Source organism: Panthera pardus, unplaced genomic scaffold (assembly GCF_024362965.1).
Source record: "Panthera pardus isolate Hobbes unplaced genomic scaffold, ASM2436296v1 HiC_scaffold_13, whole genome shotgun sequence".
Taxonomy (NCBI): domain Eukaryota; kingdom Metazoa; phylum Chordata; class Mammalia; order Carnivora; family Felidae; genus Panthera; species Panthera pardus.
This window is the reverse complement of record NW_026526688.1, coordinates 64,858,738-64,880,213: the sequence shown is the minus strand read 5'-3', so window position 1 is coordinate 64,880,213 and position 21,476 is coordinate 64,858,738. Positions and strand designations below refer to the sequence as shown.

Genomic DNA, 21,476 nt, shown 5'->3' with positions numbered 1-21,476 from the left:
GAAATTTTAAGGCAATTGCAGTCAAACATTATCCAGGAAGCTGCAGGTACAATAGCATTCCATGAAAGCTGGAACTTGCCTCAGAACCTGGACTATTGAAGTGTACAATTAAATTCTTTTTTTTTTTTTTTTTTTACTTACAAGGAAATTACATAAATTTGCGAAACTGTTACCTCTATGTTGATTCTCAGTGCAGTTATTTGTAGTCTTCCAGAAAACTTTGTTTGAGGTGGTTGTTTTGTTTGCTATTCCTGTTACCCAAAATGTTATAAGCTACTTTAATGATTAAAAAATGAGAGCGACATCTGTATACACAGTGACAGTTTAATGTCTCTCTCTTAAAAAAACCACAATGGCATCGATATAAATGACGGTTTAGTAACAACAATCATGAATGTAATATAAAGATGCCAGTGTTTTAAGATCAAAGCAAAGCCAGCCAACAGACTAACTCTAAGAAATGAGCTATTTTAGTTCATTAAAGTATTTTTCACAGCCGCTATGATGTGTCTGGCACTGATACCAAACTTATCCAGCAATTCACCAGGTTTTCCACTTTGAGGCACTTCTGACACTGCCAGCTGATGAACAAGGATGTCAGGCTCTCTAGAGACAGCTGCACATACAGCTTCTCCAATGCCACCTTCCCGGTAGTGATCCTCCACTGTGATAACCCGGCCACCTGTAGCTCTTGCATTGGAGATGATGTTGGCAGCATCCAGGGGTTTAATGGTAAATGGGTCAATGACACGGATAGAAATACCTTGTTGAGAAAGACTGTCAGCAGCTGCTAAGGCTTCATGCAGAGTAACTCCAGCTCCAATAACTGTGACTTTGTCATTGACACTCTGGCGGATGACCTTGGCCTGCCCAATCTCAAAATTTTCTTGTGGGGTATAAATAACTGCAGTTTCTGGTTGGCTGGTCCGAATGAAGCACATTCCTTTGGTATTGGCAGCCAGATAAACAGCATACTCTGTTGAGACGGCATCACTTGGATAGAAAACGGTACAGTTGGGAATACTTCGGAACATGGCTAGATCCTCCAGGGCCACCTGGGAGGGTCCATCGTCACCAATGGATACCCCACAGTGGGAACCAATAAGATTGATATTGGTTTGAGATATGGCTCCCATCCTTATCTGATCGAATGCTCTGGCCAAAAAGGCAGCAAAAGTACTAACAAAAGCAATGGTTCGACCACGTGTGGCACAGCCTAGTGCCACACTCACCATGTTTTGCTCAGCAATAAAACACTCAATAAAATGCTCAGGGTGCTCTTTATTGAATATCTCAGAAAAGGTGGCGTTTTTTGTGTCACCATCCAGGACAATAACTCTTTCATTTGCATGGCCCAGTTTTGCCAAAGCCAAACCACATGCTTTCCTAGTAGCTATCGTGTCACCAACTATATATTCAGGCAGACAGGTCATTTTTATATTGCTGATGCTGATTTGAGGTGAGTCTTCAATGGGAGGTTTTGGTATGAGATTCCTGTTGGTCTGTATCTGACTCTCAATTAATTTGATGATTGTATCTACTCTTTCTTTTGGCATCGGCTTTCCATGCCAATTTTCTGCATCCTCAATATCTGGAATACCCCGGCCCTTGAAGGTCTTTGCAACTATGGCAGTGGGCTTGTTCTTCACTTGAGCCGCTTGCCAAAATGCTTGGCATAATGCCTCCACATCATGGCCATCCACTAGGTAAGTATTCCACCCAAAGACTTCACAGCGATTCTGATAGATGTCTGTGCAGTGCTCAAGAGGCGTGGCTCCACTTTGTCCTAAGCGGTTCACGTCGAAGACTGCCACGAGATTGTCTAAATTGTAGTGAGAAGCAAAGGCCAAAGCCTCCCAGACAGAGCCTTCTGAGGATTCGCCATCCCCTATGAGGCAGAACACCCGGTAGCTGGCCTTGTCGAAGTACTTGCCAGTATAAGCCATTCCACACGCGGCACCTAATCCTTGCCCAAGTGATCCTGTTGCCACATCAACAAACAGCACTCTTGGGGTGGGATGTCCCTCCAAGTCACTGTGAATTTTCCTCAAGCTCAGCAAGTCAGATTCGCTGATGTTGCCCACCTCTGCCCAAGCGGCATAGAGGATTGGGGCAGCATGGCCCTTCGAGAGGATGAATCGGTCATTGTCGGGATGTCCTGGGTCTGTCTGTTTATACCTCATGGTGTGGAAGAAGAGCACGGACATGATCTCGGCTGCACTGCAACATGAAGTGGGGTGGCCGGAGCCGGAGGCACATGTGGCCCTGATAGAATGGATTCGCAGGCGGTTGGCCACGTCCCGCAGCACCTGCACGGTGTTCCCATCAGGCTTGCAGTCGTTGGCCATGACGGTAAGCTCACCGGTCGGCTCAGGGCAAACGCTGCCTGCGCACCCCTCACCGTTATGTCACGTGACCGCCGCCCCTGGCCCCGCCTATTCCAGGAAGTGAGCTCCGCCAACGGTAAGAGCCGCGGGAGAAGAGGCTTTGTCGCGAGACTCAGGGTCGCTGTGCACCTTTCTTCTTCCGCGCACGGCCGTGTCCTTCTGCACTCAATGGAATGTATTTTTATATTAATTGTGTCACTTAATGTTCAACATTATTAAAAATAATAAAATTTATTTATACCTTTCCTCCTGTTATAAATTCAAAAGGGATCATTCTCATTTCTATGTGTTATATGGAGAAATTTATGAGGCTGTGCTTTTCTTTTAATGCATTCTGCGTATATCCAAGATTTGTCCACTGCTTCACAGCTGGGTATTAATAGAAATGACCCAAAGTCGCTTTCAATATAGCCAATATGGTAACACTATGCCAACAAAGACTTTCTCAGAACAACTGAAAATTCTGTCTCTGACTCAGAGAAGTACAATGACTTATTTGGACAAAAGTTGCAGGAAGAACAAATTTAAAACCACTCAGTGGCAGAGTATCTAGTACCGCGATTTTACCAGTATACCCTAAAATGCTATAACCGTTACCATGAGTAATTGTTTTTTAAGTTTATTTATTTATTTTGAAAGATAGCACAAACAGTGGAAGAACAGAAAGGGAGAGAGAGAATCCTCCCCACTGTTAGCGTGGAGCGTGATGGGGTCCTTGAACTCACACATGGTGAAATCACGACCTGAGAGGAAGTCAGTCCCTGGCTTAACTGACTGAGCTACCCAGGCGCCCCACTTTGAGTAATTTTTAATATAAAACTAATTTACTTACATTGGTTATAAAACTAAATTTGTGACACAGAGCTCTTCTAGCAGGTGAGGGTCATTGTGTGTCATCAGAAAAACAAAAATACGACATAATATCCCTTTTCATGCTGCCATGGTAACTATCTTGATTCTTGAGCAATAGTATTTAGCATTGACTCCATATCAAAATCATGACATAGGGAACAACAACAACAAAACAATGCCCTGGTTCCATCCCAAATTGAGTAATTTGAATGTGTGGGAATAGAGTCTGGGAAGCTGTATATTTTTAAATGCACCTGTTGATGCTAATGTTTAGTCTTAGTTAAGAACAGATAAACTGCAAATAGACTTTAACACTAGTGGTTCTTAATATTGGTTTTAGTTTAGAATCATCTGGAGAGTTTTTTAAAAATCTCATGTCCAGGCTGCATTTCAAACAAATTAAGTCAGAATTTCTGGGTGATAGGTAGAGATATCAGTAATCTTAAAAGCTCCCCAGATCATTTCAATACTCAACTAGGTTGTAAACAACTAATTCAGGGCAGTCTTGCTACTCTTCATATATCTCTTACATTATATCTCAGCTAAACATTTTATTTATTTATTTATTTATTTATTTATTTATTTATTTTTGTTTTTAAATGTTTATTTTGAGAGAGACAGAGAGCACGAGCAGGGGAGGGGCAGAGAGAGGGAGATACAGACTCCAAAGCAGCCTCCAGGCTCTGAGATGTCAGCACAGTGCCCTACAAGAAACTTGAACTCACAAACCGTGAGACCATCATCTGAATTGAAGTCGGATGCTAACGGACTGAGCCACCCAGGCGCCCTTCTCAGATAAACACTTTAAATATTATTTGCCATTTGAACTAATTCTATCATTTAAAATTTTAAGGATACATATTAGAGTAAACCATATAGTATGACATTAACTAGATCTTAAGATCTGCTGAAGGAATGCTGGAGTTGGAAAAGTCCTTAAGGTCATCTTGGATTCATCACTCCCCATGCTCTTTGCAAATTAGTGTTTGTTTATCTTTTTTAGACAAATAAAGGAAGAGAAAATAAAAACAGCTTTGATTAGGCTGAGAGCAATATGGGAATTAGAGACAAAAAGTTTTCACAGCATCATAACAGCACACTGCTAAGGTCAGACAGGAAAGCAATTAATACAAACAACGGTAGCTCACCATTATTTTGGTTGAGGAGAGCTCTAATAAATCCAAAGAATTGGTAAACAACATAGCATAAAAATGGTCTATGAGGCAGCGCTCACACAAAGAAAACATGAGAGATTTAGGAACTACTCAACATTTTTTTCAAGTTCCTCAATGTTTCCATTCATTTAACAATATTGCACAACTATTTCTCAAAGTATTAAATAGAAAGTTATTAATATTAGTATAGGTCAGTTTTGTTAAGAAAAGAATGTGGTTTTGGAGATTTAATACCGTAGATGGTGAATTTCCCCTTGTTATTCAGTGAGGTTGTGTGGATTTTTATACAACATAGAAAATAATATTTTATAAATTATCTGTAAAATGTTTTAAAGGATTGTGAGATTTTTTAAAAGGAAGTCTGAAAAGTTATATATAAATTAATATTTTCTTTAAGCATTATAATCTTTCAAAATATATTTTAAAACATACAACTGAAAATAGCAATATAAGTAGAAAGTATGAACAATTTGATTATGCAAAATCACCCAATGTGGCTGTGAACACAATTTAGTCAAATAAATCAAAGCAATGATACCACATTCTCTTTTCTCCATTTAGAAGCGGCTATTACTGACAAAAGTTCTGCCAAAAAATTTTAAGCCAACATGTTAAAAATTCAGTTGTCTTGGAAAAATTCCATCACTCATTTTAGAGGTCATTTTGGAAGATAGTCAAAAGTCTTCTGAAATAGGAAGAAATTATTTATTAATTTTGGCTTATTCACACAAAGTAGAGCTTGGCAAACCCAAGTGCCTCATGGGCCAGGAGGTACCGTGAATAGTACATGAATGTTGGATATAAAGTAAGAAGATTGGAGTGGTTTATGGCAAACTGGGGAATATAAGCCCACCTGAAGGCACTGAAATTTGAAAAAAAAATTGTGAACGTTTTGTTGGACAAAAAAACCACGGAAACCGAAAAAATGTATCTTCAGGCTGCAGGTTTTGACCCCTGATTCCAAGTATGTTAAACGTAAATAAAATGTATCATTTTAAATTTGTTTAAATGTTCTGCTATAACTCTTTTCTCATGGTATGGAAAAGTATTTGTTGTAGTGTGCACTTCAAATGAAGAGAAAGCCTAGGAGGATCACTCATACAAATAGCTATGGAGGGAAAGTTAAAATAGCAGGAACTGGTAAGTAGAATTTCTACCAGCCTGCAGTAGAGAAAATAAAACAAATATAGTGATTACTTCGGAGCTCCACAGTGATTTGTGAAAATACACATTCTTGTTGCGTTGAGAGTGAGTTATTTATTATTTAGAGGTTAGAAACATTGATGTTTCACGGATATCTGAACTGTTGAATTCTGTCAAAATGGAATTATATAAAAGAAAGGCACACATGCTGACTTCATCTTTTTTCTTCCATTGTTTGAATCTGGTTAGTTTAGAGGCTGACTACCAGAGCAAGTGAGGAAAAGTTACTTGTGTTAAGGCAATAAGATTCTTGGTGCTCTCCCTAATTGAATTATTGTTTTGAAAATAATGGTTGGTGGTATTTTTGCCTATGATGCTTTTCCCATAGTGTATAGAGTTCTTATTTGGGGGAGGAGGGAGCAGGCAATAACATAGTTAGGAAAGTAAATCCTAACCTTACTGTGGTAATCATTTCACATTATATACTGCGTATTAAATTATTACATTGTATACCTTAAACTTATACAATTTTGTCAATTATATCTCAGTAAAGTTAAGGGGAAAAATAAAGAGTTTCTCTGCTAAGTCCATTATCGCTGTCTTTTTAATCTGTTTTTTGTGACTGATTTTTTTTTTCTGTTCTGCTTTTTGAAATAGCTAACAATTCATTATTTTTAAATGGTGGACATTATTTTGCAGGGCTAGATTTTACTTTGTTAACGTCTTTCAAAGAGTGTTGGAGTTTATTCTATCAGGAAGCCTGGTAATCTTAAGAATTTTAAGTTTGTTAAGGCAGATCGATACAGAATATGCTTCACTCTGGTGAATTTCCCACAAAAGCCTAGCCTCTCTGGGGGTTCTCCACTGAATGCCCTGAGTGCCAACATGGACTCCCCACCTCAGTTGGTCAAGACTCAGATGTATCTCAGCCTTATGTGAGCTCTGGGAACTATTTGATTTATTGCTCTCAAGTTGTCACTTTCCTGGCATTTTGGAAATCTACCTTATGCAAAGATATACCTTTGAAGATGGCTGGAGGTCTTTCTCCAGGCATTTCCCTTCTTGTTAGCATACTCCCTCCAAAATTCTAGCCAATTCAGCCCTCTGGAGCTCCAGTCTCTCTTCCCTTACCTCCACAAATTGCCTTGCTCTGTGTAAGATAGCCTTCCCTGCAACACTGTCTGGAAAGGGCCTTCAAGAAGATGATATGGTTCACTCGTTTCTCTTCTTTAGGGATGACAGTTCTGGACTGTCTGTTTTCCAGTCTACGCAAGTTTGTATAGTTTGTCTAGTTTGCTAGTTGTTTATGGTTGGAGGGTAAGTCTCACTCCACTTACCTGTTCGTAGCCTCTGGCCGGTATTTTATATGCCCCTTGTATGGGGCAGATAATCTCCAGATAACTATAGCCCAGACTGCACCACTCTCTACTACAGCGACATTACCACTCTGACCCCAGAAGACTTTGGAGTTTAAGATTCCTACCCAGAGGTGGGGACAGGAGGCTTAGAGGAAGGATTTGGAAAAGGAGTGTCTGGGAGTGTCTAGTGTCAATCACCAGCATGTGGGAAGACTCTAAGTTCAAGAACTCTGAAGGACAGGGTACCTTGGGGTCTTTACAGCTCCAGGATTTATCTTACCTGTGGCTAACAGATGTTGGGTGATGCTTGGGTATGCAAAGCAAGGAGGCTCTAAATGGCTAAAAATCTCTCTTTGGGGAACCATGTGTCATACAACTGGATGCATTAAAATTTGAGTTTGGCACCATCAGGCTTTTGAGTTACCAGGTCCCAGCCTACTGTAAAGGTAAAAACAAAAAGGCCCTTTATACAGGGGCCATCTTTAAACCATTTACATAACAACTAACTCCCTTTTGAAAGACATTTTATAATTTCTCTCCAGCAAACATTGTCACAAACAGGTCAAGAGAAAAATTACATCATATGTAACAAAAGGCTAATTTTGCTAATATAATCAGTACTTCTAAAAATAAGTAGGATTAAATCATAAAATAGCATAGGCCTACTCCTAAATCAACCCTGAAAAACAGCAGAAACAGGAAGGAATTGGCAGTTGGAAGTAAAATCACAACTGTGAAAACCCTCACGGAGGATGGGAACTAGCAAGTGATGAGGTGGGAGGCGGGCAGAGAACACAGCAGTCGCCCGTGAAGAGGACATCTGTGGCAGCTGGGGGAGGATCTGGAGAGCTTGTAATTTTAGCTCCTGTCTCTCTGACTTCACCTTCTAATGTGGAACATCACTGGCCTCCCGACAGTGTGAGGCACTGGCAGAGAAGACAGAGCCCAGCTAATGTAAGGAGCTGATGAAAGCGGGTGCAGGAACGCCAATGCCTTCGCACCTTCACACCTCCTGTGCTCCTGTCAGCAAAGGTTCTGCTGTCCCTGGAACTCTCTCTTCTGAGATTTGACCGTCCTTGTTCTCAAATTTTCCAAGAAGGACACATTTAAGAATATGCCTTTCAGCACTTCCCCAATACACATTACAGGATAGGAGAGCTGATTCCATCAGTGAAATGTGATGCCACAGGTTCAAGAAAAAGACATACCTGAGGAGTACAGGTGCTAGAAAAGAATTTTAAAAATAACTAAATTTGGGGCGCTTGGGTGGCTCAGTAGGTTAAGCGTCCAACTTTGGCTTAGGCCATGATCTCACGGCTCCTGAGTTCGAGCTGCGTGTCGGGCTCTGTGCTGACAGCTGAGAGCCTGGAGCCTGCTTCAGATTCTGTGTCTCCTTCTCTCTCTGCCCCTCACCCACTCGTTCTCTCTCTCTCTAAAGAATAAATAAACATCAAAAAAATTAAAAAAAATTAAATTGAACAACACATGCCACATTAAGCACAGTAATTGGATCGGATGAACCAATACTTTTAAATGACCACAATATATACTCAAAAGAGTTGAGGAAGAATATGGTGACAAATCAAAAGGATAAGAAATTACTTTAAAAATTATATGTATATGTATATATATATACACACACACACACACACACACGTTAGATACATTATATATATTTTAAAAATAAGAGTTGAAATGAAGAGGTCAGTAGATGGACTAAATAGCAGGATGATTATAGCAAAGAACAAAATAGTAAACTGAAAGACCAAATTAGGAACTCACCCAGGGGCAACAGAAATTAATAAAGAAATAGAAGATATAAAAGAAGGCTAAAGGATCTGGAGAATATCAATATTCAGATAACACATCCCAAAAGGAAATTGAAAGGGCCATAGAGTACCAAGATATACAAAGAAATACCAATACCTTGATACACTATAGTGAAATTGCAGAGCAAAGTCAACAAAAATTATTAAAAGATCCCATACAGAAAAGAGAGCCACTCACAAAGGAACAAAAATTAGACCAACATGAGACTTCTTAACAGTAATAATGGATTCAAGAGATGATGGAGTAATATATTTATGCTTAAAATGTCTTTTAACACCTCTTGCAGTGAAAGTATAGCTTACAAACATACATGTGGATGAAACATAAATGTGACACGTAAAGAAAAATTATAAAGCAAACATCAAGATAACCACCACTGAGGGTACGAAACATCACTGGCCACTTATGAGAGTATCTATGAAAACTGGAATGTAGCTCATTTTGTCTGTTTTTTGATTTTATAAATGGAATTTTACTGTATGCATCATTTTATCTTTATTGTTTACACTATGATTAAACACTTATCCGTGTTTAAGCATAGTTGTAATTTGTTCATTTCGTTTGCTATATGGAATTTACCACTGTCTACTTTTCTGTCCTTTTGTTAATGAACAATTAAGTTTTTTTTTTTTTTTTCCAGTTTGGGCTATTATGAGCAATACTGCTATGAAAAGTTTGTATACATATCCCGAGATATGTATGTCAGAGTTCCTAGTACATGCATTTGGGAATGACAATGCTGGATTAGAGGAGGTACACATTTCAACTTTTTAGCTACTGCCAAAGGGGTTTTCCAAAATGGTTAAACAAAGCTTTCTCTTGAGATCAGGAATAAGACAATGATGCCCACTATCGCTAGTACTAATGCACATTTTTATCAGGTTAAGGAAGTGCTATTCTATCCCTATTTGTATACAGTTATAAAATCTAAAACATCTGAGCCTTTAGTTTTAATGTGGGAAGTTATGTGAGTAAGCATTTTTAAAAATGATAATGGGACTATTCACGTTTTTTATTCCTCTGCATCCATTTTGATAGGTTATATCTTTTTTCTAAGAATATGTCCATTTTATTTAAGATTTTTGGTCATAGTATCCTCTTATGCTCGCATGATCTGAAGTAATGTTACCTTGTTTTAATTCTGATATTGGTTAATTATATCGTTTCTAATTATTTTTGAGTAATCCTGCAGGAATGTATCAAATTTATTATTCTTTTTTAACTTTTTAAAAATGTTTTATTTATTTTTGAGAGAGAGAGAGAGAGAGATACAGAGCATGAACAGGCAAGGAACAGAGAGGGAGGGAGACACAGATGCCAAAGCAGGCTTCAGGCTCTGAGCTGTCAGCACAAATCCTGATGCAGGGCTCGAACCCACGAACCATGAGATCATGACCCGAGCCAAATTCGGACGCTTAGCCAACTGAGCCACCCAGGTGACCCTCAATTTTATTATTCTTTAAAAGGAAACAAATTTTGATCTTTCTGATCTCAACTATGTATATACATATTAATAATTTCTGCTCATTATTCTATTTTAGCTTCTGACTTGATTTTCTTTTGTTGTTCCTTTTCTGGCCTCTTGATATGGATTAGTTAATTAATTTTCAGCCTTTCTTCTCTAATATTCTTACTGAGGCTCTACTACTTATAGTAAAAGAGCTAATAACTGCTTTAGATGTATCTCACAAATTTGGTTACATAGTATTTTTGTTATTGTTCGGCCCAAAACATTTTCTTTTTTTTCTTTTTAAGTTTATTTATTTTGGGAGAGCGAGAGAGAAAGAGAGAGAGAGAGCAAGCAGGGGACGATTGGAGAGACAGGTTGAGAGAATCCCGAGTAGGCTCTACTCTCAGCTTATAGCCCGATGCTGGGCTCCATCTCACGACCACGAGATGACAACCTAAACTGATACCAAGAGTTGGATGCTTAACCGACTGAGCATTCCAAGAGCCCCATACCCCAAATATTTTCTAATATCCATTATGATTTCTTCTTTAACATATAATTTATTTGGAAGTATACATCTTAATTTCTGAATGTATGGGAATTGCTATCTTCTTGTTAATTTCTAGTTTAATTGCATGGTGGTTAGAGAACACATTCTGTAGGACTTCAATCCTTTCAAATTTGTTTACACTTGTCTTTGGCCCAATATATGATCATTTTGATAACTATTTAATATCTGTTTGAAAACATATGTGTTCTTACAAGCACTGGAAGCAGTATTCTGAACAGATCTATTAGTTCAAATTGTGTTGTGGTCAAGTTTTTCAAATCATTGTTAATATTTTATCATCTTGTTCAATTAATATTTGAAAAAGGTAATTTCCCAATAAGGCAATTCATTTTTCTACTACTCCTTGAAATTTTATCAGTTTTTCCATTACATACTTGGGGCTATAGTACCAAGTAAATATAAACTTACAATGGAAACTTTTTATCATTAAGAAGTGACCTCTAACTACAATAATATTTTTTTCTATTTTGTATGACATTAATATATCTATACTAGCATTCTTTTAGTATTTAATTAGCATATGTCCTTCCATTTTTGATTTTTAATTGTTCTGTTTCCTGATATTTTAGATATATCTCTTAAAAACAGGACATGGTCGTATGTTTTAAATCCAATATGAAATATTTATTTTTTCATTGGGAGCAGTTAGTCAATAGTTATTGTTATATGGATTTACCTCGACCACCATATTTTTGGTTTCTATTTTCCCTATGGTTTAATGTTTCTTTTTCCCCTTTTTTCCTTGCTTTGAATTGTCTGAATATTTTTTAATCATTCCATTTATTTTCTCTACTTTTTTGTATCCTATTCAAAGTTATATATCCTGATTCTATTGTATTAGTGGCCTTTTTCTATTATTTTAGTGGTTGCTGTAGAAATTATACATGTGTTCTTATTGTATCACTATCTAGTAGTAGTCATTATTTAACCCTTACACACACACACACACACACACTTACACATCTCTCAGTATATTTGTTAAAGCACAGAAAATTTTCCCTAAAGATTCCTCTAAACTATCTACAGTGGTTATTGGGTGGTGGGAATATTGAATTGGAGGGAAGATATGGAGAGATTCATTCTGCTTAGCACAGTGGTATATATACACATTATGACCAAATGTTAGTCATCATTGTTCTTTTTCATAAAGTTTATGTACTATTTGAGAGAGAGAAGAAGAGAGAGCACATGAGTGGGGCAGGGGCAGAGAGAGAGGGAGAGAGAATTCCAAGCAGGGTCCAGGCTGTCAGTGTGGAGCCTGACAGCGAACTTGATCCCATGAACTGTGACATCATGACCTGAGTGAAAATCAAAAGTTGGAGGCTTAACCAACTGAGCCACCCAGGTGCCCCAGTTATTGTTGTTATTTTTAGCCTTTGTATAGCTCACTTTTGCATTTGCTACAGAATATTTTGGATGTGATGTCTTGCCCATAATCAGTATTATTTAGAGGTTGAGTCTGAATACGGAAAAAAATAAGTCTTTTATTTTCAAAACCCAAATTAAAATGAAAAAAAATCTCAGGATATATGGTTTGTTGAGTTGTTGACAATTTGAAATTTAGCGAAGGGGTAGGAGCAGGTATAGATTATGTGATCAATAAACAATTAGTAACAGGTGAAAGAGCCAGAGTAAGAACTGAATGCTTATTGGATTGGCAGTAACATAGATCTCAGGAAGCTGACTGGCACTGGGCTGGACTCAGGGAATGGGGTAGAGAGGGTATAAGTTGTATCATAGGAAATGGTTAGTGCACAGAAATAAACTATAAATGATTTGGATTAACTGGAGTCATCAATAGATTATTGTCTCCATAGCATATATTGCAAGGGTGACCTTCATGGTGTAGATTCACACAAAATGCACTTTCACGCACTTAAGAGCCATATGAAAATGCCTTGTCGCTAGATTCATAGATCCTCTGGTTACAAATTCTTGCTTATAATTTAATCTATATATTTTTAAATGGATATATTTGTTGATCAAATACATACATCTACACACATGTATCTAGGCACACCCAACTTCACCTTGCCTGTGGCTTCTTCCCACGCTTAGTCTTCTCTTTTCATTCAAGTTACAAGATTCTCTCCTTGACCAAAGTCTACTCAGGCTCTTCAAACTCTTTTTCATCTAGGCTTGGAATTTTAGATTTCCTGCTCTCTGCATTGTCCAATTTTAGCAAGAAAGTCAGTCTAGCCAGAATCCCCAGTCCTCCATATCTGATTAACCTTGATATCTATATCTAATCAGGCTCCTGATCCTCCACCATCTTCCAGGTGATGTCTGATCACCCTGCAGTCACTACACAATAATCTTGGAAGGTTGGTTTAGCCAGAATGCCCCCTTACCCCTGATGTTTCCTCTTACTAATTCTCCATCCACTAACCCTCTCACCCTGCTCCTTGGCTATAAATTCCCATTTGACCAAGCTGTATCCCCAAGCCTCTTGAATAATTATTTTTCTTTAGTATCAGTCTCTGCTCAACTCCCATTTTCAAAAGAGGATTTCAGAGACCATCACGTGTAAAACAGCTCTCCTGCTACCCCACCATCTTCATTTTCTTCAGGGTAATTATACCATTTGAGATAATAATAATTGTATATATTGATGAATGAATAATTAGCTAATTTACTAACACATTGCACGGAAATACGAGCTGAGTGAGAGCAGGAATATTGACGGGAAGTATTCCTAAAGCCTGGCACACAGTAGACAAGTATTTGTTGAATGTCTACAATCTGTGGAGTCCTGACAAAATACACGTAAAAGAAAGACCCTTACACATTGTGAGAAGAAAACAGAAAAACTGGGTTGGAAGGAGCCTTGGATATGTGGAAAGGTCCCTTAATGGGTGAACAAAGACTCAGTGCGGAAAAAGGCTTGCTCAAGGTAACTTAGGTGGGCAGAGGGCCTTTTGCCACACTAGGACGCGTGCCATCTCCTAACAGTTTAATCGGGAGGCAGCCAACCTCAGTGGCTGAGTTCCTCAGTGAGGAACCTCCAAGAGAAGAGACTCTTTCGACGGGGCTGTTTAGGTGGTGGCGGGGGTGGGGGTGTACATCAGGGCAGATGATGTCCGAGATCCAGGGCCTGGGACGCCGCTAGCCAGCAGCTTCCAGCATTGGCGAGCCCAGCTCAAATGCCAGGCCTCACACTGGGCGCCGGACCAGGTTTCCCCGCCCGCCCCAAACTCCCTCCCACTGCTCCTCGCAAACACTCGGGCCGGCTGTCGGCGGGTCCAGGGCTGAGAAGTCCAACACGGGATAAAAAGACTTGGTGTTGGTTCCCGGGGAAGTTTTAGAGAACCGTACTTACCCCTCCCTTTCCGGTCGGTTCCGCCCCAGTCTTCTCCGGCAACCACGTGTGTTTAAGCTGGAGTTTTTCTCTGAGCTGCTGCGACTGTTGGTGAGGTTTCCCGGGTCTGGGCTGCGGAGGTTCTCCGGGGCCGTGAGGACGTCACCATGGTGGGCCCCCTCCCGCTCCCCTGAACCCGCTTGGCTCTCTGGAAGACTCCCGTCAGGCAGGCGGGAGGGAAGGGGGCAGTCTTGGAAAACCGGGAGAGGGGAAGTAGCTAAGTGGTTTTATTACCCAGTACACCCGGGTAGGGGGTGCTGGGCTGGGCAGCCCCGAGGCAGGTGCCCGGCCCAGGGTCTGGGCTTTAAAGTTTAACTTCTGGGTTCCGAAGTGTTCATAGAGCGCCCTGCTCCCTCGAGGAAAGGGAAAAGACTCACGTTTACACATTTTCTTGCCAAAATGTGGGGGGCGGGAGCATGGATGGGGGGGGGGGGGGGAAGGTAAGCAAAACTTGAGAAAGTGTTGCCTCCACACACTTGTGCCACCTCTTGCTGGTCTAGACTATTTAGTTAGGCTCAATCTTCTCTTCTTGGCGTCCATTCGCGCCCTTGAGTGACGTCCTTGCTCCGCAAATCCTGTTTCCATCCCCCGCCCCGTGCCCCCCTGCACCCGTACCCCCCTCCCCCGTCCCACCAGGAATCTCGAACTGTTCTGTTGTTTTTACTAAAAATTGAGTAGATGCAAAAAAAATGTTCACATTAACATAGTAAAGTATAAAGATTAGCAATATAAGAAACTCTGGTTTATTCATTATCTAGTTTAAGAAATAAAACTTCTGAAAGCCTGTATGTTTCTTTTACTTGAACCTGTAACCAACCCCTAGGAGCCCCTCGAGTAAACGGTATTTAAATTTTGTATTTATAATTCCCTTTTGTTTATAGTTCCCACTTAACGTTCGTTGTATTCCAAAACTGTTGTTTCTTCTTGCCTTTTCTTTTTTAACTTCTGTTCAGTAGAGTAATTCTTGAATAGGAAAATGCTTTATAAATATGCCTTTTTGACCAGTTTTTAATAAAAACAACAGCATAAAAAAGTTTATAATCTGATGAAAAGTTAGGATACTCTGGCCACAATGTCTTGTCCTATGTTCTTTTTTTCATTGTATGCATGTCATTTTTGTCTTTCACATCTGTATGGTTTATTTGCTTTAGATTATACACGTTTGTATTTGCATAAATTTAGTCTTTTCGCCTCTGTGCACCAACTCTTTATAATTTTCTTTCATAGCCTTTCCATTTCAGAGTGGAATGTTAAAGCACTGATGATATGATGGTGTGTGAGTGATTGGGGGTTGGTTGGCATTTGAGTATAGTTGTCCTTGACTCTGAGAATTTCAGTTTTATCAGGCTGTATCAGGAGGATATTGCCTTGTCATATGAATCAAAAGAATGGCATATAAATCTGCTTTCATGGGCATATTCCCTGCCTTTTCATTTTTCTGATATATCACCAGTGGCTGTGCTGTGTCCTTTCTTGAGTTTAAAGTCAGCTTGGCATTGGAGGTTTTCCCTCTTTAAAGAAAATTTGTTTTAATGTTTTATTAGTTTTTGAGAGAGACAGAGTGCAGGTGGGGGAGGGGCAGGGAAAGCAGGAGACACAGAATCCAAAGCAGGCTCCAGGCTCTGAGCTGTCCTCGCAGAGCCCAACATAGGGCTGGAACCCGTGAACCGTGAGATCATGACCTGAACCCAGGGTGGTCGCTTAACCAACTGAGCCAACTAGGCGCCCCTCCATCTTTTTATATCAGTTACTCTAAACTTCTTTCAGTACAGCTTGGAATGTGGGTTATGGAGTACCAGACGACTGAGTTTGGCACTTGTCTTTGCTGAATTTTGATCTTGGCGAAATTACTTAACCCTTCTAAGTCTCAGTTGCCCCATCTATTAAATTGGAATAATCATAGTAACTACTTCATAAGAGTTGTTGTGAAAATTAAATGTAAGCCACTTAGCCCAATGTCTGGCACTTAGTAAATGTAGTTGTTATAATTAACTTTAGTAATAGTAGTAAATGATAGCAGTAGAGCTTGTAGTCCACTTTTGTTACTTTGTTCATTTTTTTCTTATTTTGAACCTGTCCTGGAGCTTTACAAATTCGTATCTTTTTCTTATGTCAAAGCTTAGTTCAACTAATATAAACAGTCTTTTTCAACTAATTGATCCCACACAACACTTCTTTTTTTTTTTTTATAACGTTTATTTATTTTTTTGAGACAGAGAGAGACAGAGCATGAACGGGGGTGGGTCAGAGAGAGGGAGACACAGAATCTGAAACAGGCTCCAGGCTCTGAGCTGTCAGCACAGAGCCCGACGTGGGGCTCGAACTCACGGACCGCGAGATCATGACCTGAGCCGAAGTTGGCCGCTTAACCGACTGAGCCACCCAGGCGCCCCATACAACACTTCTTAATTCTGCGTTTTAAAAAAGTTTTAGCATACTAAAAGTTACTAGTTTGGTGTATACTATACAGAAGACACTCATAGGTATATTCCTTTTTATATAAACCTGTTGTAAAGTTTAAAAGTGTGCTTGTTTTTCTCCCTAGCTAGATTATAAAACATTTAAAAGTATGCTGTTATCCTCCTTGATTTATCTTTACATATTACTGTGGGCCTTAACTGTTAGTGACTACATACATATTCCTTAACGACACGAATTGTGTACTTTTGGACTCACCTATAAATGTAAGCTGTAGCAACAAATCAGCTTACTAAATCTTGGTAACTTTTTTTTTTCCAGGTGCATTGAGATATAATTGATTTATAACATTGTATAAGTTTAAGACGTACAGTGTTATGATTTGATATATATTGTGAAATAACTACCACAATAAATTTAGTTAACATATCACATAGCTACAACTTTGAAGATTTACTCTTTAAGCAAGTTTCAAGTGCGCAATACAGTATTGTTAGCGATAGTAACCATGCTGTATGTTTGATCTCAAGAACTTACTCATCTTGTAACTGGAAGTTTATACCTATTGACCACCTTCATACATTTCCCCCAACCTCAGCCCCTGGCAACCACCAGTGTACTTTCTGTTTCTATGAGGTTTGTTTTTTTTGGATTCCACATATATGTAAGATCATACAGTATTTGTCTTTTTCTCCCTGACTTAGCTGTCAGGATAGTGCTTTGAAGTTTCACAAATGGCAGGATATTGTCACAAATGGCAGGATTTCCTTTTTATGACTGATTGATAATTCCATTGTATATGTATATATACATACATATGTACATACATATGTATGTATACATACACATATGTGTATATATGTGTATGTACATATACGTATACATACAGACACACACGCATCACATTTTATTCATTCATTTGCTGACAGACTTAGGTTGTTCCAGTGGCTTGGCTATGATAAATAAGGCTTTAGTCAATAGAGGTGCAGATACCTCTTCAAAATAGTGATTTAATTTCCTTGGATATATACCCAAAAGTAGGATTGCTGGATCATACGGTAGTTGTATTTTTAAGTTTTTGAGGAGCCTCTCTGCTATTTTCTATAGTGGCTGTATCCGTTTTCATTCCTACCAACAGTGTGCAAGTTTTCCCTTTTCTCCACATCTTTTCCACCACTTATTATCTCTTGTCTTTTTGATAACAACCATTCTAACACATGTGGAATGATATTTTATTGGGGTTTTGATGTCCATTTCCCTGATGATTAGTGACGTTGAGCACCTTTTCAAGTCCCTGTTGGCCATTTGTGTATTTTTGGAAAAACATCCTTTGCCCATTTTTATTTATTTTATTTTTTTATTTTTATTTTTTTTCCTTTGCCCATTTTTAAATCTGATTGTGGGGTTTTCTTTTTCCTACTGAATTATATGAATTTACTTATTTTTTCTTTTAAAGTTTACTTACTTATTTTGAGAGAGACGGAGAGAGAGTGTGTGTGCACCAGGAAGGGGCAGAGAGAGAGAGAGGGAGAGAGAGAATCCCAAGCAAGCTCCATGCTGTCAGTGCAGAGCCTGATGATGGGCTCAATCCTGTGAACTGTGAGATCATGACGTGAGGCGAAATCAAGAGTTGGGCCCTTAATGGACTGAGTCACCCAGGTGCCCCTGTATGAGTTTCATATATATTTTGGATATTAACTTCTTATCAGATACAGTTTACAAATATTTTCTCCCATACTGTAGGTTTCCTTTTAATTTTGTTGATCATTTCTGTTTCTGTGCCTTTTAGTTTGATGTAGTCCCTTTTGTTTATTTTTGCTTTTATTGATTGAGCTTTCATGTCAGACACAAAAAATATTGCCAAGTTCACTGTCAAGGAGCTTTCCCCCTGTGTTTCCTTGTAGGAGTTACATGGTTTCAGGTGTTACATTTAAATGTTTAATCCATTTTGGGGCACCTGGATGGCTCAGTCAGTTGAGCATCTGACTTTGATCTCTTGTTTCATGAGTTTTTTGAGCCCCGCATCATGCTTGCTGCTGTCAGCCTGTCAGTGAAGAGCCCGCTTCAGATCCTCTGTCCCCCTCTCTTTGCCCATCCCCCACTTGCACTCTCCCAAAAAATAAATTTAAAAAAATGTAATCTATTTTGAGTTAATATTTTTGAGTAGTGTAATGTAGGGGTTCCATTTCTTTCTTTTGCATGTGAATATACAGTTTTCACAACACCATTTGTTGGAGACTGTCTTTTTTGCCCTTGAGTACTCTTGGCCATATATGCATAAGTATATTTCTGTACTCTCAGTTCTGTTCCATTGGTGTATGTGTCTGTTTATATGCCTAAATCTTAAAGAGATTACTTGCTAGTGAAAACTTGCTCCTGAAAATTAGTAAAAGTAACAAAAAATGTTAATGAACCTGTTTCTTTTTGGAACAGTATTACATATGCATGGTTTAAAAAAATCAGACAGCAGTGGGGCTCCAGGGTGACTGAGTCAGTTAAGCATCTGACTCTTAATTTCTGCTCAGGTCGTGATCTAACGGTTTGTGAGTTCAAGCCCCACGTCAGGCTCTGTGCTGACGTGTGGAACCTGCTTGGGAATCTCTCTCCCCCCTTCTCTCAAAGTAAATAAACTTAAAAAAAATTGTTGTCCTTGAAAAGTGTATTAAGTTTTTATTACTGCTGTGAAAAATTAATACAAATTTAATGGCTTAAAACAATGCAGATTCATTTATTGTTAAATTTCTGGAATCAGAAGTCCAAAAGTGAGTCTTATTTTTCTGCTAAAATCAAGGTGTTGATAGGACTTTCTTCAAGAGGCTGTAGTGAAGAATCTGTTTCCTTGCTTTTTCCAGTTTTTAGAGGTCACCTACATTCCTTGGTTCTTGGCTCCTTCCTTCATCTTCAAAGCCATCAGTGTCACAACTTAACCTGCTTCTCCAAGAAAGGCCACAACCCCTTCTCTTGATAATGATTCTTCCTCCTTCCTAGAAGGGCCCTTGTTTATAGGGAATCAGGGATAAATTCCCTCTCTCAAGATCTTTGATCACATTTTCAAAGTCCCTTTTGTCATATATGGTAAATTATTTGCAAGTCTGTGGATGAGGGCATTAACATCTTTGGGAGGGAGATCATTATTCTTCCTCCTGCAAAAAGTAAGTCTTCTTGCAACTCTGTTATCTAATGCCTCAGTTCACTTGCGGAATGCCTGTTACCATTTTCTTAGATACCCATTCAGACATTTTATATACATGCACCAGCATATGTATATGTCTCTACTCCTCCTTCTTATATGAATACTATATTAGACACAGTCTTACACCCCTTGCTTGTTTTGTCTTACTCAACTTTTGGAGACCTGTGTAAGTACATACAGTTCTCCCTCTTGCTTTTTATAGCTGATAACCCATTGTTTGCTTTTATCTAATTTTCTTAACCAGGTCTCTGATGGACACTTAACCTGTTTCCATTCTTTCTTTTCCTACTACAAACACTGCTGAATTGATTATTCTTGTTTTTGCTACATGTGTAGATATGTACCTCTAGACTAAATTAATAGAAATACAATGTCTTGGTCAAAAGACACGTGCAATTTTTAATAATGATAAGAACTATCAAGTTGCACTCCAGGGGAGAATACTTACTTATTTATGAGACTGCTTATTTATGAGACCACTAACTCACCCACATCCTCACTAATGCAGTGCTAAGAAATTTAAAACATCCAGTCTTATACGTTAAAAATGCTATTTCATTAAAGTTTTAATTTACATTTCTTTTAAGGTAGACCACATATCCTTTCAAAACTTTAATAACATTTGTATTTATCTTTCTGTGACTTGTTTGTGTTCTTTTTCCTGTTTTTATTTGTGTTGTTGATCTTTTTCTTAATGATTTTGTAAATGTCCATTACCTTGTAGGTTCTCATCAAATACATGTATTTCATCTGAGCTTAGATCTAGGCTGTTTTCTCCTCTTACTCTTTTACTGAGGGAATCTTACTATCTCCAGTGGCTTAAAGTGCCACCTATATCCCCAAGTCATTCCAAATTTATATCTTTAGCCGAGATCTTTTTTTCCTAAGTGCCAGACTTGTATTTATCTCTCCTGTACTCAGCTGTCTCCTGGGCCTCTTGAACTAATTAACAGTGAATTCTTGATGCCCCTTGTCTCCACGTTCCATTCCTATCTTAACGGTAAATGGTAATTCTGACCATGTTGTTGCTTATGTTGCAAACCTGGGAAGGCATACTTAACTCTTCCTTTTCCCTCGCCCTCCATATTCGAGTCCTGTATCATTGTGCCTCAAGATACATTTCTTCAAACCTTGTGTTTTTTTTTTCATACCCTCACTGTCACCATGCTTAGGCTACTCGACTGTCAGCTCTTCTTAATGACCACAACACTACCAGTGGTAGTCTTACTCCTTTACCTCATTCCAAACTATTCTTTATACAAGCAACTTGTGTCAGCTTTAAAAAAAAAAAAAAAAAAAAAAAAGGTCTCAAGTTACTTTTTCAGGGAGGCTTTTCCTGATGTTCAGAAATTAGGTCCACTTTTTATATGGTTTCACTCAGGATCTCCTACTTCCTGACCATTTTTTGGACTTAACTGAAGTATATAGTTATTCATGAGATAGCTAGATTGTAAGCTCCATGAGGACAAGTTGTGTCTGTTTTTGATCCTGGAACCTTAGTTCCTATCCTAGTACATGGTCATATATGCTCAGGGATTTTTTAAAAAATTAATCTAGTACAAGGTAGAAGTGTAAAGAGTAGTAGCAGGGAATGTGGGAGAAAAGGTTAATTCTGACTAGATGTTTGTGAGTGGTGGTAGGTATGCCTTTAGTCTTATACTTTTTGTTTTAAGTATTTGTATGCCTTTATGTACCCTAAGTGTGTTTGGTGGAATGATCATTTTTCTAGGTTTCTAGTTAC

At 38.8% G+C, this 21,476-nt stretch overlaps 2 protein-coding genes across 4 annotated transcripts in view; one reads left to right on the top strand and one right to left on the bottom strand.

The window, feature by feature from the left end:
* Positions 1 to 310: 310 nt before the first annotated feature.
* On the bottom strand, positions 311 to 2,422 carry TKTL2 (transketolase like 2). The gene has a single exon (XM_019441090.2). The coding sequence runs from the start codon at positions 2,346 to 2,348 to the stop codon at positions 471 to 473; it is 1,878 nt and encodes a 625-aa protein (XP_019296635.2). The 5' UTR covers positions 2,349 to 2,422; the 3' UTR covers positions 311 to 470.
* Positions 2,423 to 14,097: 11,675 nt separating this feature from the next.
* The window catches only part of TMA16 (translation machinery associated 16 homolog), an 84,742-nt gene continuing 77,363 nt past the window's right edge, over positions 14,098 to 21,476 (top strand). For 2 of the 3 annotated variants that reach the window (XM_053901158.1, XM_019441089.2), the window contains exon 1: positions 14,098 to 14,234. In XM_053901158.1, coding sequence (XP_053757133.1) covers positions 14,232 to 14,234 — 3 coding nt within the window. In that variant the 5' untranslated portion in view covers positions 14,098 to 14,231. The remainder of the gene's footprint in view (positions 14,235 to 21,476) is intronic. The other variant, XM_019441088.2, reaches the window with a different exon arrangement.